Here is a 16,442-nt window from a genome sequence, read left to right on the forward strand (position 1 = left end):
CGCGCGCTCTCGCGCGCACACACACACACACACACACACACACACACACACACACACACAAAAGAAACAGCTCTTTACTTTAAACTCCATGTGCCCCCACGCCAAATTTAGCACATACACAGCAGAGGCATTGTGTTAGTTTGACCCAGCTCTCCCAACATCTGTATAGATCAGGTGCTTTAGCAGGGCTTTTTTGGTGCTTTTATCTAATAGCTGATTGAATCTGCTTCAGATAAAAGCGCCAAAAAGCCCCACTGAAGTACCTAATCTATACAGTAGGGCTGTGTGAAACAGTAGTGTTCCGCTTTGACTTCTGTTTCGACGGAACAGTGTTTCGTTTCGAGTTTTGTTTAGTTTCAAAAGCACTGTTCTGTTCCGTCAAAACAGTTTTGCTGTTTCAACACTGTTTCGACATTTCGCCCATATGCTATAATGGGGAAGCACAAAACAGCCTATAACTCTGTCATTTCTTGCCTAATTCTGATGAAACTTGCAGGGATGGTAGCCTGTTCTGAGGGCATGAACCCTGCCAAGTTTCAAGATCAGTGCAGGGGTTTCTAGGAAATTGCACCTCGGGCTGCTGACAAGTAGGAGCTGGGCAGCAGGAGCGACGTCCTGTGATCCAGCAGATCAGGGGCCTGCACCCCTGAGAGGAGTCCAGCAGAGCCCCTGCAGCTCTCCCAGGGGTGCAGGCAGGCCCCCAACCTGCCTGCCGGATGACAGGTCCCTGCTCCTGCTGCCTAGGACTGAACCCGGCTGGGGGAAGCTCCTCCCACCACCGGGTTCATTTCCCTGCCCTTCATAGTGCTGTGGAACTCGGCTTGGCTGGAGGAGGCACTTCCCTCAGCCCAGCTGAGTTCCCCAGCACTGCAAGTGGTAGGGAACTGAGCCTGGTGGGTGGAGGCACTTCCCCCAGCCGGGCTCAGTTCCTAGCTGCTTGCAGCCCATGGAACTCAGCCCGGTGGGGGGAGGCGCTGGCTCTGCCCGCCTTCTGCCACTGGGCTGAGCTCCATGGCGCTGGCGGAGCAGATCAGAGCACAGCCCAGCGGTGGGAGGCGGGAAGAGCCAGGGCTGCGCTCCCCGCCGGGCTGAGCCACATGGGGCTGCAGAACTGCTCAGACCGCAGCCCTGGTTCTCCCCTACCTCTTATCATCCAGCTGCTGCTTTGAAGCATTTCAGCTGGCCTCGTTTAATTTTGAGGCTGTTTTGAAGCCCTTTTGTTTCATTTCGATTTCATTGTTTTGAGCTCAAAACGAGTCAAAACCATCAAAATGAAACAGCTGGTGAAGCTTTGCACAGTCCTACTACACAGATGCTGCAGAACTGGGTTGAACCTAATGGGTTGCTTCTTTTGGTAAAGCACTTTTTAAAATGTTTTTCCATGTCTGTCAGCAGCCATAATGGCTTTTATAGCATTACAAAAGCCATGTGTATCTAAAGCCTGAGTATGCTATTTGACATTTTGATTTTCTCTTTAATGTTTACAGTACTTTTCTGAAGAATTGCCTATGTTTTCTCAAATTTATTTAAGTCTGTTGAACTGCTTAAATGTTTTTAATTGCAGATTGCAAGTGAAACGCCTTTAGATGTTGTAAGTGTGTGTATTCTTTTTATCCTTAAAGTTGTACGTATCAAAATAGGGGCATTCTGTTGTGGAATGCTATTGTTTATCTGTGTTCAAGTGCTATGTTTTATATTTGCAATTCAGAAAAAAAATTAAAACATAAAATATCTCATTAGAAGCCTAGGTTGGATTTAAACCAGTTATAATACCTTATTTATTAATAGAATGATCATGCTAATTACAACTTCTCTTCAAATAGTGGAATCCAATGTTTGAAATGCATCTTTTTTTAAAGAAAAAGTCGGGGGGCGGAGGGAGTGGAGGATAGCCACATATATTTCCAAAGATTTTGGATTCTCCTGTACAGGAGACCCTCGCCATTCACGGGGGATACGTTCCAGAGCTCCCCATGAATGGCAAAATCCGCAAATACTGATGGGGCTCCCCCTCAGACCCCTGTCGCCCACTCCTTCCCTCCCCCACATTGTTCGCGGGGCTCCCCTGCAGCACCTGGGGACTGACCCATTCCCCCCCAAGTGCTGCTGCGGCTGCCACCGGGGGAGAAGATGCCGCCGCTGCTGCCTCCCTCCATCTCCCCAGCTCTGCCCTCCCCCGTGAATATTTGAATCCGCGAATCTGGAGTTCGCGAATAGCGAGGGTTTCCTGTATTTAATTTAGATTAATGTGTCAAAGAGCTTTGAATAATCTAGCATAATTATCTTGTATCACTATTTCACTATTTCCTTCCTTTTTTTCTTCCCCCTTCCTTCCTTGCTGTTGGAGGAATTTATGCTTTTGACTTTTCATTTCTTCCCTCCATCCCATCTACCCTAACTGCTTGGCTCTTGCGTTTTCAGTTTCTCTCATCTTGCTTGCCTTATGTTACACTCCTATGCAGGGCTCTCCCATTATTTGTAAACTGTTTCAATTTAAAAAACAAAACAAAACAAAAATCGTATTTCCAGAAGTTTTTTTTATTTGATAAATTCACTATTCAGAAAATTAAACAGCCTATAGTTGGGGGGATGTATGTAAAATTCAAAGCTTTTAAAAGATAGGAATAATAATTTAATATATAATTCATGGAGAAAATATATTGCCGTATCATGTGTGTAGACTTTTGAGCACTTTAATCTCTAAATGGTTAGGGATATCCTGTCTTATACAGTTTTGTTTTGTTTCTTTTTTTTAATGTGTTATATATAGGCCTTATTTTTTCCATTTAATCTCTATTTGTATTTCTACTAGCTAATGGAAACATCAGGTACTGATATGCTGAATGATTCGGACAACAGAGCACCAATTAGTCCTTTGCATTTAGCTGTAAGTATTTGATTCTCTAAATGTTGACTATTTGGTCTATTTTGATTATTTTATATATGAAGGCAACATTGTACTGAGCATTAAGACTGTTTTGATTCATTTCAATGATCTCTTTACAGAAGAACAACAATAGTTTACAACTACTGATACACACAGTCTCTCTTCTGTGAATTACACAAGATAACATTTGCATCTTATTTGTAAATGCACTGTTTACTTAAAAAAAAACCCATCAACTGTTCAATAAAAGAGATTAAAAGTAGCTTAAAGTACTAAGTCCCTCACCAACTGCTAGCATTTTACAGCCATCTATTTTAAAAGATGTTATGAAAGACCCACACAAAGGAAACAAATGACATATGGAAGTCACTAAAAGTCACCATACAAAAGTGTAATTAAATGCAAAGTAAGCAAGCTGAATAAATAATGTTTACTTTCCCCTCTCCACTGTACATGTACTAAGAGATTAAAAAAATTAAAAAGTATTTTTCCCAAATATTTCTAAAGTGCTAATATATTGGTTGTATTAGCATATAGTACCAAACTGAAAGGTGAGGTTAAAATATGCAATAGGAAAAAAAAGTTACAGATTAGGCGTTGTGTATATGAGCAGTGACTGAAGCACTCACTCGGGGGACATGAAGCACTCTTCCTTAAAGTTCTTTTTTTAAATTATGAAGAGGATCATTGTTTTTGTAGCTCTGGCATGGGATTTGACACCTTTTATGCTGATACGTTCTACAGTATATTGTTCCAAAATGTACTCCTGATTGATGCTTGCGTATTCTCATCTGCTTTTACATAGTTCCCCATATGCCAAGTTCAGCCACCTGCTCTGTATTGAATTATTTATTCATTTTATATGGAATTTCCTGCAACTCCAGTTGTAGTTTATATGAAAAAGGAGAAAAGTGTCATACCTTTCTATAAGTTGAATGCTTATCTTTTAAAAAAAAACAACAAACTCCTTTTATATTAATTTTAATTTTACTTTCTTTGTACAATCACTAAACCAGATCCTGCCATAAACTCAAGCTGCCCAGCCCGCCAGCCCTGCATGGCAGGGTTGGGAGCATACTCTGTCAAATCAAAAGTTCTTTAGCTATTGTGGAAAAGATTAAATGCCAGGGCTATGTTTAAAATTATACCTTAGTTCTTGCACTGAGTGACTTTGTTATTATGGTACATAAATTCTGGAAAAGCTTTATAAAGGATAAAAATTGCTCTGCTAATGGTTTCATTAAAGTTAATACACTGCCCTTTATTAAAATGCATTTTACCTTGGTTTTTACCACTCTATTATGTTTCCCTGGTATTTTTTATAAGGTTGCTGCCAGCTTTAGTTTAAACAGAGGGGTTTTGACCAATTGCTTCATGTACTGTTCCCTGAAGCTTTAAAAAACAAAAACAAATCCTTTTTATATTTTTAAAATAAGAGGGTTTTTGTTTACACCTGTTGCCTTTGTTGAGTCTTATGCTCAATAATAGTAAAACTCATCTCTTTTCTGGTTGCTTAGTGCACATCTGTCTCTAGCCTCAACCATTTTGGCTTTAGTACTACTCTTCCTGGTAAATGCCCACAGTGCTTTCAACAGATGCAGATTAAGAGCCAGCAGCTACAGTAGTTCCTGCAAGCGATACAACTGATAATAAACCAGATCCCCCCCAAATGCATAGTATACAATCTGGCAAAATGAGGCATAATTTTCTGTTTTAGTTGCTGCTTTTTTTTTTTTTTTTTAAGAAGGGCACAGGTTGTTCTGTTGAAATTATTTTTGAAGCTGATAAATCTAAAATGGCTAAATTTACATGAAGTAACAGATACTCTTTTAAATTCATGGTTTCCTTTCTGAAATACATGGGACTGTAGTGCAAACATACTGACATAATGGCATGAAAACTAAATTTTTAATATTTCCTTAGGCTTATCATGGTCACCATCAAGCATTAGAAGTGCTTGTGCAGTCGTTATTGGATCTTGATGTGAGGAACAATAATGGAAGAACACCACTGGATCTTGCAGCGTTCAAGGGCCACGTTGAATGTGTGGATGTACTCATTAATCAGGGAGCATCAATCTTAGTGAAGGATTATGTTGTAAAGAGAACCCCAATACATGCTGCAGGTATGTTTTGCTGAGTATTCATTTAGCAAAACAGTTTTGGGATTGGATTCTAGGAAAGTGTGGTAGCCATTTAATGGATATATCTGTTCGCTTCCCTTGATGGCAGGCCAACTATGGTGTCCTGTACGTGTGACAGGATTGTGGCCCTGCCTACATCCTTTCAGGGCCCAATTTGTGGCCACCCAAATTAGATTTACATACCAGCAGTTATAGTTCTGTAGTGTTGCATTGCTTGTACCCTTCCAAATCTGAGTGGAACCCAAAAGTGTTTTACTTTCTAAACTGATCCAAAGGACTCTGGTAGTTTTGCGAAAAGGGAGAGGGGAAGACTGCAGTTTGTTTGTTTTTTTTTGTTTTTTTCATGGATTACAATGACTGACCTCTTTACTGAGGAAAAAATAAGTTGTAACTCTATTTCCTGTTTCATTCCTGCGATTAGTTTCCACAGATACACCTTTCTGAAGTATTTCTAATATTCACTTCTTTTGTCTTTTTGCAAATGTTATATTTTTGGAAAAGTTGTTATAGCAGTAATGGTTTTATGAAAAGAATGTCCTGTTGAAAAGAGCATTCCCTAAAAAAAAAATTGTCTTGAGTTCCATAAGATTTATAGCCAGCTCTTTGTTTGGCCTTGAATGCTCTGCTTCTTTTCATTTTCTCCCTCTTTTTAGTTTCCTGTAGCACTGCTAGCAACTTGGTTTGCAGAGTTACTGCAGAGCCACATGAGTTACTACTCAGGAGCTGAGTGGAGTAGGAATATGCCAAAATATTTTCAGCCCAGGAAGCCTACTATATTTCTCAAGAGATGCTTTTAAATAATCTCCCCTCTAGTTACCTTTCTTCTCACCTCTTGGCTTACCTTTCCTACTTATTGTCTATGTGTTCCCCTCTCCACTTGTTGGTGTGATCTCATTTCCCACCACTTCATAATTGCATGTATAATATACCTAGTATTGAAATCTGCGTGTGTTAGTCAAAGCAGATGCTGGTTCATCATAGTGAATGTGTACTCACAATGGGCTCTAGTAGAAACTGATTCATCTTCCACTGCACTAAATATAATTTCATACTCAAGGATACCTAACATGGTGTTCATATTTTACAGCTACAAATGGCCATTCAGAATGCTTGCGATTGTTGATAGGAAATGCAGAACCACAGAATGCAGTCGACATTCAAGATGGAAATGGCCAGTAAGTTTTAAAAGTCTATATTCTGATCATACAAAATATTGCATCCTATAATCCGAAGAACAATTTTTATTTTAATTAGTGATGATTTTTTTTACAGAGATATCACATCATAATTAGGATAAATATACTTTAATGTACAGTTAGTTATACATTTAATAGACTTTTGTTAATGGAATATAAGATAACCAAGAGGAGACAACTGAAGACTTCTCTGTTCACCAAACAAAGTGTGGTCTAATGGCAAAATTAGGAATTCTATATTGTACTCTTGGAAATGAATTTACTTTTCTCTATCTTTAAAGCAAATATCAGTGCTGCTCATGTGGATAAAGTACAAAAGACTATGAATCAGTTGCAAAAGAGCTTTTTCTAAGAGAACAAAAGTTTGTTTTCAGAGTGTTTAAATATTTTAGTGGATCACGGACTATTAAAGTGTAACTTACATGGCAACTTCTTTTTCTCTGCTGTTCAGGACTCCTTTGATGTTGTCTGTTCTCAATGGGCACACAGACTGCGTTTATTCTTTGCTTAACAAAGGAGCAAATGTAGATGCCAAAGATAAATGGGGAAGGACAGCATTACACAGAGGGGTAAGAAAATGTTTTCCTTCGGTTCTTTTCAATAATGTTTTAAACACAGATTGAGAACTTTGGCAGCTTGCATCACTTCTGCAATTCTGATTTTTTTTTTTTTTTTCTTCAATTGACTTCAGTATTTTCTTTCACGTAGTTGGTCTTCTCTTTACTATTTTTTAATGTCTACTTTTTACCTTTTTGCAATTTACCCTGTATTTTAACGTTTTTTTCCTGAGTGCAGAAACACACGAGCTAGAAAAACATAAAGTGTATTTTTTCCTACTGGGAAAATAGGAGGAGGGAGAGAAATAATATATCTGTATTGTTTTCTGTTTTACATGTCAAATGTTTTAAGGACCCTTCCAGATGAGACCATTAAGTCGGTCATGGAGATTACTGATTGTATTTTAAGTCCATTGAATAAGAAATGTATGTAACCTATTATTAAGCTAATAAGGATAGTTGACTGGGGTTTCTGTTGTTTTGTTGGGTTTTTTTGTTTTTCCTTTAATGTTGCTCATTTGCTGAAGCAAGAACAATTGGGCTTTTTTTGCAGTCACTACCTTAAATATTAAGACAGTAAAAACCATTTTATTTCCATGTTTTGAACTATACGTGCAGGTTGTAAACACACTCACATTTGTTTCTTTCCCTGCCAGGCAGTGACTGGCCATGAGGAATGTGTGGAAGCGCTGCTTCAACATGGTGCTAAGTCCACATTACGAGACTGCAGGGGTCGAACACCTATACACTTGTCAGCTGCATGTGGCCATATTGGTGTTTTAGGAGCTCTTTTGCAGTCAGCAACATCTGTGGATACAGTACCTGCAATAGCAGACAATCATGGATATACGTCACTGCACTGGGCTTGTTATAATGGTAAGTAGAAAGGAGCGAGGAGGAGGATCTGGAGAAGAAAATACTTAACATCCTGAAGTTTCTTGTCCCCAGGACTCTTCCCAGATTCAGGTTGAGTTTGGAGCTTAGTTTGGAAATAATATAAAACTTTCCACATTTAAAAAAAAAAAAAAAAAAAAAAAAAAGTTATTCTCAGATGTTTATGTGCATCTGGTATCTAAAAAAATAACTTTAGATTTGGAATCTTTCTACGTAAGATACAACATATGGGTATATTCATCATGCACAAAACGGAATACTGAGTTTCAGGTTTTCAAGTGCTGGCATGTAAACTGTTTTGCTAAAATATATTTATTCATAGGCAACTTACATACATGTGCATGATTTGTATGTAATAGCTCAAATTTTGACATGTTTGTCTGTTAATATTTGTACAAACATATTCATCTCTAGGTTATCTAAATGTGACAGTGCTAAATCTTCCTGATTGGAAAGTCCTCTTTAGTTTGTGCATTAGTCACCAAACATGCACTGTTCTGTTGACATAATTATTTGAGTCTTCTCTGTTTCTAAGCATAATGAATAGATTGTCCAGCCAATGTTTAGTAACTAGGATTTGGTCCAGTTCTGTTGACATAAGTGATGTCTATTGACGTCAGTGTTTGCTGCTGGGTTGAGTAGGAGCACAATCAAGCTTTTAGTTAAAATAAATAAAAAGGTTTTGCATATTACCTCTTTTTAGAGTTTAGGAGTTACCATATTTGTTTCACATAGACTGCCTTTTCCTTTTTTGTGTTTATAGTATTATTTTAAAACACAGTAATGCTGCAACATTAAATGGAAATTAAATAGTTAAATAATCAAAATAATTCCAGGTTAAAACATTTTGCGGGTTTTTTTTACTTGCCTTATAAGCATCCCATCAAACCACATAGGCAGAAGAGTTGAGGAAAACATATTTTTGCCTTTCCTTTGCTTGCATCTTTCCTTGCACCATGTTGTCTGAATGAAATTAAAAAAATGGCTAATCTTCATAGTTTCATAGTTGGTAGGGTCGGAAGGGACCTAAGCAGATCATCTAGTTCGACCCCCTGCCATGGGCAGGAAAGGATGCTGGGGTCAAATGACCCTGGCTAGATGATTATCTAGCCTCCTTTTGAAGACCCCCATGGTAGGGGCAAGCGCCATTTCCCTTGGAAATTGGTTCCAGCTCCTTGCTGCCCTGACTGTGAAGTAGTGCCTCCTGATATCTAGCCTGAATCTACTCTCGGTCAACTTATGGCTGTTGTTCCTTGTTACCCTGGTAGTGCTCGGGGGAACAGGGACTGTCCCATTGCCTGCTGGTCCCCCTTGGCAAGTTTATAGCAGCCACCAGTTCCCCTCTCAGCCTTCTTTTGTGGAGGCTGAACAGGTTCAGGTCCCTTGGCCTCTCCTCATAGGGCCTGCCCTGCTGCCCCCTAATCATGCAAGTGGCCCTCCTCTGGACCCTCTCAATGCTGTCCACATAACTCCTGAAGTGTGGCGCCCAGAACTGGATGCAGTACTCCAACCATGGCCTGACCACTGTCGCATAGAAAGGGAGGATCACCTCCTTGGACTGCTCGTGATGAATCTATGGATGGATGACACGGTGCAGTTAGCCTTCCTGACCGCGTCCCCACATTGGCGGCCCATGTTCATCTTGGAATCAACAGTGATTCCAAGATCCTTCTCTGCTTCTGTGCTGACGAGAAGGGAGTTCCCTAGCCTGTAGGTATGCTGCTGTTTCATATGTCTTCATTCCAGAACCATGTAGCCTTTATGTTCATAACAAACTGCTGTGAGATGAGTGTATATGTAATTGTAGTAATATGGACCTACTTACTTGAAAAAGTAGAACTTGTTCATCTCGTACTGTGTAGGTTCCCATGTGTTCTATTAATTTAATTTTAAAAGGTCAAAATAACTGATATTGAGTTAAAGGGAGAACTACTTTCTTGTTATGATATGCTTTTAGCTTTACATCTGTGCATACTTCGCTCTACTTCTTGCAGCCTTATATTTTGGTAAGTGTTATTTTGTGTGGCCCGTGTCAAGAATTATTGTATAAATGTAGAAAAATCTGTCTTATAAACTTCAGTTTCTTTAATGTCAATATTGCAGAGATCGTATAAACCTGTTTGATATTGAGGAAGAACAGGTTTGGTAGGATTACCAGCTCTGTTGTATTCATCAAGCTGTTGAACTAACAGGAAGCTAATAAGGTTTCCTTGGTGCATTTTTGCAAGGATTGGGCTTAAAATTTTATTGAAGACGACAGTGTATCCATAGGCACTGACTTTTATTTTTGCCAGGGGGGCGGCGGCTAAGATGATGGACATGTGGAAAGTTTTACGCATTTCAGGTGACAGCCCTCTTCCTGAAGAAGACAGGGCCCTTGGTCCCCTATGTACTCAGCATCTCTTATTGTATCTTTACTATTCTTTTGGAGAGAATTCATAATCCATAAAGAAGAAAGTTACAGTAGTAATAGAAATGAATGCATGGACTGAGTGAAGATAAACTCTGATATTCCATGGAAGGGTACTCAAGCCTAAAATGCTTTTTGGCTTAGTTCAAATTGCAGGTTTACCACAGTTTCTTGATTTATGCAGTCAGTCAGCAAGACCCCCTTTACACATTTTTCTGCAGTTACTGGGTTAATTGCACAATACATTTAGACTGGCTACATGTGCAAATTAACTATGGCACCTCAAAAAGTTCAAACCAGCTATAAAGTTACTGCTCGAAAATGTGTAATAACTTTATTGCCTGTTTCTATCCAGCCTTAATTGGAATGTGTAGGCAGTTCCCAGTGGCTGGGAGACTGCAGCTGCTGCAATTTCCCTCTACCTGGGGTGCAGTCAGAACCAAGTCCCACAGCTGCAGGGGACTGTCCATAATCCCCCATTTGCAGATGGGACTGAGAGTCCTGAAGCTGAGGGGACTGTCAGCTCCAGCAGCACCATGGCTGCCAGGACCCAGAGTCCACACCTTGGAGGCTCTGGGTCCCAGCAGCTGTTGGGCGCTGCTGTGATCTCCCAGCCGTGGGCGAGTGCATGGAGTGCTCCCTTGGCTTGGAGATTACAACAGCTGCAGTCATCCAGCCACAGATGAATGGGGCATCCCTGTGCTGAGAGCCTTGTCAGCAAAGGGTCTCCTAGGTGCTGGAGCTTGCTTTATGACAGCAGTAGGCATGATGGGATCTAATGCATGATCCTACAATTGCAGCGGTGTGTGGCATGGCAGGTGACATCATTGTGTGGATAGCACATTAGATCCTATCATGCCTTTACCTGCATATGTAGAGCACGTCCAGTTTACATGTTGCATGCAGTAAGCAAATAAAACATGGTTACTTGTGACCATAACAAAGGTTGTATTTAGCTTTTAAGAATAGGATTCCTAATCGAGTACAAATTGAACATAGCTTTATCCACCAATTTTGATTTTGGGTTGGATTACATGCATCTAATGCCTGGCGCATAGCAATACAACACTGAGCAATGACACTGTGAGCAACTTCAAAGCTAGTTTATATATCATATCTTTTCACATACATTACACGCCCTTCCCACAAAAAACAGTTGCTGGAAATTGCAGTGGATTTATATGTGAGAAGATGAGAACGATTCAACGGTTTCCAGCAAAAGTGTAAATAAAAGCTACACGTAGCTCACAGGAAGCAGAACAATGAGCAAGCTCTGCTCCCTAGCTGCTTGTACTCAGCTACTTACTATAAGGAAATATTTTTTTCTTTATTCTGCCTTTCAAAAGCAAGATGCGTATCTTATTCTGAGGCATATTGTATGCAAGAAAATATGGCATTTATAAATAAGAACTTTCTAATAGGTGATAGAATAACTTGACAATTAATGGTTTCATATATCATGGAAATGTGATTCCAAATATCCTTCTGTAACTGGAAGAAAATTCTGAAAATATGTTTATCTTTGTCTCTTATTAAAGAGACTGTCTGTCTGTAAACTCTGATTAATAACAAATAGATGAAAATTGCAGTTGCACTTGAGTGGGAGGGGTTGTAGGAGAAATAGTGCTTCTGCCTTCCAAATCCTGAAAATACGGCATACCTTTCTTCATTCCAACGTGCAGCCAAATCCAACATTGTTCAAGATTGGGGGGTTTTTTTTGCTTTCAAACAAGTGTTTCATTTAATTTGCCTCACCTTTATTATTACCATAAACTTCAAATGGTGTTTTTCTTATTTTGTTTTTAATATCTGACTTTTAAACTCATTTAGGTCATGACAGCTGTGTAGAGCTTCTTTTGGAACAAGAAATTTTCCAGAAAATGGAAGGGAATTCTTTCAGTCCATTGCATTGTGCTGTGTAAGCAAGATTACTCTTACCAGATTTTATTACAATATTGAATTAAAGCTATAATCTTCAGTAACTAATAGCCTGTCTAATTTTTATAGGATAAATGACAATGAAGGTGCTGCAGAAATGTTAATTGACACTCTTGGTGCTGGCATTGTAAATTCAACAGATTCTAAAGGAAGGTAAGTCTTATAACTACACTTAAGAAATATCATGGGCAGTATATTTGCTATGATTTTTTCAATTTGTCACAGCCTACTTGGTTTTTAAACCATAGTATGTGTTTTAAGTTCTCCATTAGAAGCTCTTTTCTACTCCGTACTATTAAAAAGAGTAATTGGTTATTTTTAAAAACCATGTGCAGTAGAACCTAGGTCATTAGTTCCTGGGTACAAATTTGCAGCCAGATGCTGAATTTATAATAATAATAAGCTGCTTGATATGACTTTCTTCACAGGGCGTCTCTTCTCTGATCTGCTGGACACATCTGTAGTTGCGCACAGCTGATCGGAGAAGTCACGCCCTTTGAAATAAAAGCTCCAGCAAGCATCTTGAAATACCCACTGCTGCATAAAAGAAGGTTTCTAAAGTATCCAGGACTATGCAGAGCCACAGCAAAGTGTAAGAAAGCTAGTCCTGCAAAGAAGTATCTCAGTCCTACTGTACTGAGTAAGATTTGAATAAGCTTTTTATTGTGTGGGGAAAGTGAGCATTTTTGTTATTGGATAGGGTAACACAATCCATTGTCTATTTTTATTTTTCTAGATTGTCCATGTGCTAAATAAACTCTTTGAATTTATTGCCAGTGACTGTAAATGCTTTTTTTAGGCTTATTAAACATTGAAAAAATAATAACAGTTTTACTTACAATAGCCACAATGAATGTGGGTGCCCTGACTGCCTACCCAGATGTAATTGCAGAATTAGTCTGTTTCTACTTGTAAACAATATATTTTTATGTTTTTGGACCTTAAGCCAATGTCCTTTTGATTCCTTTTAGAACACCCCTTCATGCAGCAGCTTTCACAGATCATGTGGAGTGTTTACAGCTTCTCCTTAGCCACAATGCTCAAGTAAACGCTGTAGATTCTTCTGGGAAGACACCTTTGATGATGGCTGCAGAAAATGGGCAAACCAATACAGTTGGTAAAGAAAAAGTTCTGTTCTAGTTTTACTCTTGATATTAATGTTACATTGTTCCTGTAAAACTACCATGCATTATGTAGTTAGCCATTTTTGTTTTTTAATTAAAAGTTATTTATTTAGGTTTTCACTTTTTTTTAAAGAGATTTAAATCAATAATAACTTTAGAATGCACTTAACTTTTTCATTAATGCAAACTTCCTTCCTTCAGAGGTGCTGGTTAGCAGTGCGAAGGCTGATCTGACCTTGCAAGATGGTAGTAAAAACACTGCACTTCATTTGGCTTGCAGCAAGGTGTGTATACATTTTGAGCCTCAATTGGTGTTTTGTTGTTAATGAAAAATATGTCCAAATATTGTCTTGCTTGTAAAACTCCACAGACTACTGTAAAAAGATATATACAGAATAATTGTCTAAAGATGATATGTTATGACACGTTTGCTGTATGTTTAGGGTCATGAAACTAGTGCCTTGTTAATACTGGAGAAGATTACAGATAGAAACCTCATCAATGCCACCAATGCAGCCTTGCAAACGTATGTATGGCCACTGAAAAATATTTCACAGTTCAGTTTTTTCAAAATGTTTTTGCTCTTACTAAGACTTTACTTTTCATGAGGAAAATGCATTTTTTTAGAATGAGTTTTCTCAATTTATTGAAAAGCATGTAATAGAAGATTATAATATATAAGATGCCTTTTCATTCCAGCTGTATTTAAAGAAATAGACTCATATATATGAGTATTCTGGTTTCCATATGAGTTAGAGAAAGAGATTCCAGAAAAACCTTATGCTTCCAACTCAAGGATTCTGTTTTTAATTCTGTATAGGCTTCTTTTTTTCTGGTTTAAAAAGAAAGTTATGAAATACTAATTTTGCGTCCTGGCTATGTCCATGTGTGCGCTTTATATATGTTATAGTACAGTATATTATAGTGTATATAATACACATAACAAGGAGTTGGCTTCTGGCTCATCTCATGTTATTCTCAGTGGTCAAGCAACAGCAGAGAGAGGTTTGGGGCAGAAGGGCATCCCAAAGGTGTGGAAGCACCCCAGGAGTATCTCTTAAAGGCATACCCAGGCAACATTTGGGATCAGGGTGTGTCACAATGGTAAAAAGAAGTAAATTGTTGAAACAGAAAAAGTAATTTAGATTTGTTGTTCCGCTTAAAGCAATGTGACTAGCACGTTAGGTACTTCCTAAAGATTCTTCCTTAAAGGAACACAAAAGCTATTTTGTCAGCCTAGCTATCGGGGAAATTGGTAATGTAAGCAGCATTTCATTCTTCAGTTCTCACTACGTCCCGTAGTTCTGTGAAGAAGGGGTTTTAATAAAAATGGCTTCTCCTGCATTTTTTCCAAAATCAGTCAGCCTGTGATCTTGGTGGTACAGGACAAAACTGCTTTAAATTGCTTTAACAGTGTCTTTGAAATCAGAAGAAAAGATTGACATCAGTGGCACTGCTGAACTGATAGAATTTAGCCGTTCTGTCTTGCATTTCTGCATCCCTGTTGAACTATCACATGCCCCTTTGTTGCCCCAAGGATTTTCTCATAGTTCCACCTTCTGCCCATTGGAGGTGGCTTTGACTCCAGAATTAGATAGCTAAGGTGCCTCTTATCCTCTAGCCTTAGATGTTAGGCAGCATGCTACAAGCAGCAGCGGAAAGGAGCTTTTTGATGAGGGGGAGCTGGTTGCCTCAATACAAGGGAAGCAGAAGTGGTTGGGGAGAAAAAAGACAGTTGAGGGCCAGGCCAGAGGATAGGGACAAAAGTGGCAGTATAGGCTGCTGCAGGCTCTTCTGGTTCTTCCCTAACAACTTGGCTTCTCTACATCTTACTTCACAGCCCATGGTGCATCGGGGGGCAGGGAGCTGATGACTCTTATCACATTCAGCGGCACAAAACTTTATTAATTGAGCTGTTTAAAAATGTTTTATTGGCATAGAATTTATAAGTTGCATTTAGTTTTTAGATACCTTGCATCATAAACTGTATCAGTGCTGTCAGCTGTAGGCCCAAATTCTAAATTTTTTTTTTTTGGTGAGATTTCAGCTTATCTGTGCTATGCAGAGTTACTCTACTTTTTGAATTTCAGTATTTTCAGCTGATGCCAATGGCTAGTTTATCTTTTGTCTTTTTCTTTCCCAGTTCTCCTGCTTCTTCCCTTCCCTCCATCACCTTATTCCTATTTTTTTTTTCAATACCATCTACTTTGGAGAAAAAAGAAAGTATAGAGGTCAGTTAATTTGAGGGACCTTACAAATTCTCATGACTGAAAATCAATATGAAACTGAAGAATACTACGTAGTTAACTTGGTATTCTGTGAATCCTCTTGCTTAATTTCTTTTTTTTTAAATGAAAACGTATCTTCTTTTGCTAAGCCAATGATTCTGAGCCAGAGGTGTCTTGAGATCCTTTCAAGGATGCCAAGCAACCTTAGCACTCTGGGTTTATCTTGTGAATCATGTTTGTACACCTAAGATTTCAAATAGGAGTCAATAGTATTAAAACCATTCTGACCCGTTGTGGTCTTTTAGGTTTTTGCAACAAGAAGATTGCTCTATTTTTCTGCGGTCAAAGAGTAAAAACTCTCTCAAAACATTTTCTGAAGGGTGCCTTGAGTCTAAAAAGGTTAAAACTGCTGCCTTAGGCAATTGAAGAATTGTGACACCTCTCTTTTGACTGGTTTTTGAAGATTTTGCTGTTATATGTTATGAGATAAAGCTGATAACTTGGTTTGATGGATTGTGGTGCTTTGAAAGTATAAAGTTATATTTAGTAGATCATATTTGGTAGGTAACTAATATGTTGTGCTGCATTTTTCTTTGGGTCTCTTCATTCTGTGCGGGCCGGGCGTGAGCCGGGCCCTTTTTCGTGCTGCACGCGGGCTGTGGCCAGCAGCCCGGGCACGCGGGGTTGGAGAGAGGGGCGCGACAAGCTAGAATTAGGCACAGACTCGTAGCGGTAGTTTTAAAGATTGTTTACTTACACCAGAGATGGTCGTGGTGTAGGCTGAAAAACTTGCTTGAGCTGCGGTTACAGACAAAGACACACGAACGGTCACGTGGAGTTTGCTAGGCTCCACGGAAACAGAGCTCCGGATGCTCTGGGTGAGCGCGCCACCAAAATCGGACTCGTAGATACGTCTTATAATTTTTATCGCTCGAAGACAGGAAGAGGTGGGCGATGGATCAAGTCGCCAAGCTCCTCTGAATCTCACACAGGAGTCTTTACTTCCCTGCCGTGTACCCAGAGTCCCCACGAGATGGATGTGGAGTCCTCTTCGGCTTGGGCGGA

At 39.2% G+C, this 16,442-nt stretch overlaps 1 protein-coding gene across 3 annotated transcripts in view; it reads left to right on the forward strand.

Annotated features, from left to right (window-relative positions):
• The window catches only part of ANKRD28 (ankyrin repeat domain 28), a 162,706-nt gene that overhangs the window by 136,235 nt on the left and 10,029 nt on the right, over positions 1–16,442 (forward strand). For 2 of the 3 annotated variants that reach the window (XM_014517957.2, XM_006019583.3), the window contains exons 16-26: positions 1,565–1,591; positions 2,813–2,887; positions 4,811–5,012; positions 6,118–6,205; positions 6,678–6,795; positions 7,440–7,659; positions 11,918–12,005; positions 12,095–12,178; positions 12,997–13,142; positions 13,351–13,433; positions 13,593–13,675. In XM_014517957.2, coding sequence (XP_014373443.1) covers positions 1,565–1,591; positions 2,813–2,887; positions 4,811–5,012; positions 6,118–6,205; positions 6,678–6,795; positions 7,440–7,659; positions 11,918–12,005; positions 12,095–12,178; positions 12,997–13,142; positions 13,351–13,433; positions 13,593–13,675 — 1,214 coding nt within the window. The remainder of the gene's footprint in view (positions 1–1,564; positions 1,592–2,812; positions 2,888–4,810; positions 5,013–6,117; positions 6,206–6,677; positions 6,796–7,439; positions 7,660–11,917; positions 12,006–12,094; positions 12,179–12,996; positions 13,143–13,350; positions 13,434–13,592; positions 13,676–16,442) is intronic. The other variant, XM_025198934.1, reaches the window with a different exon arrangement.

The sequence above is a fragment of the Alligator sinensis genome, unplaced genomic scaffold, assembly GCF_000455745.1.
Source record: "Alligator sinensis unplaced genomic scaffold, ASM45574v1 scaffold29_1, whole genome shotgun sequence".
In the NCBI taxonomy this organism is placed as follows: domain Eukaryota; kingdom Metazoa; phylum Chordata; order Crocodylia; family Alligatoridae; genus Alligator; species Alligator sinensis.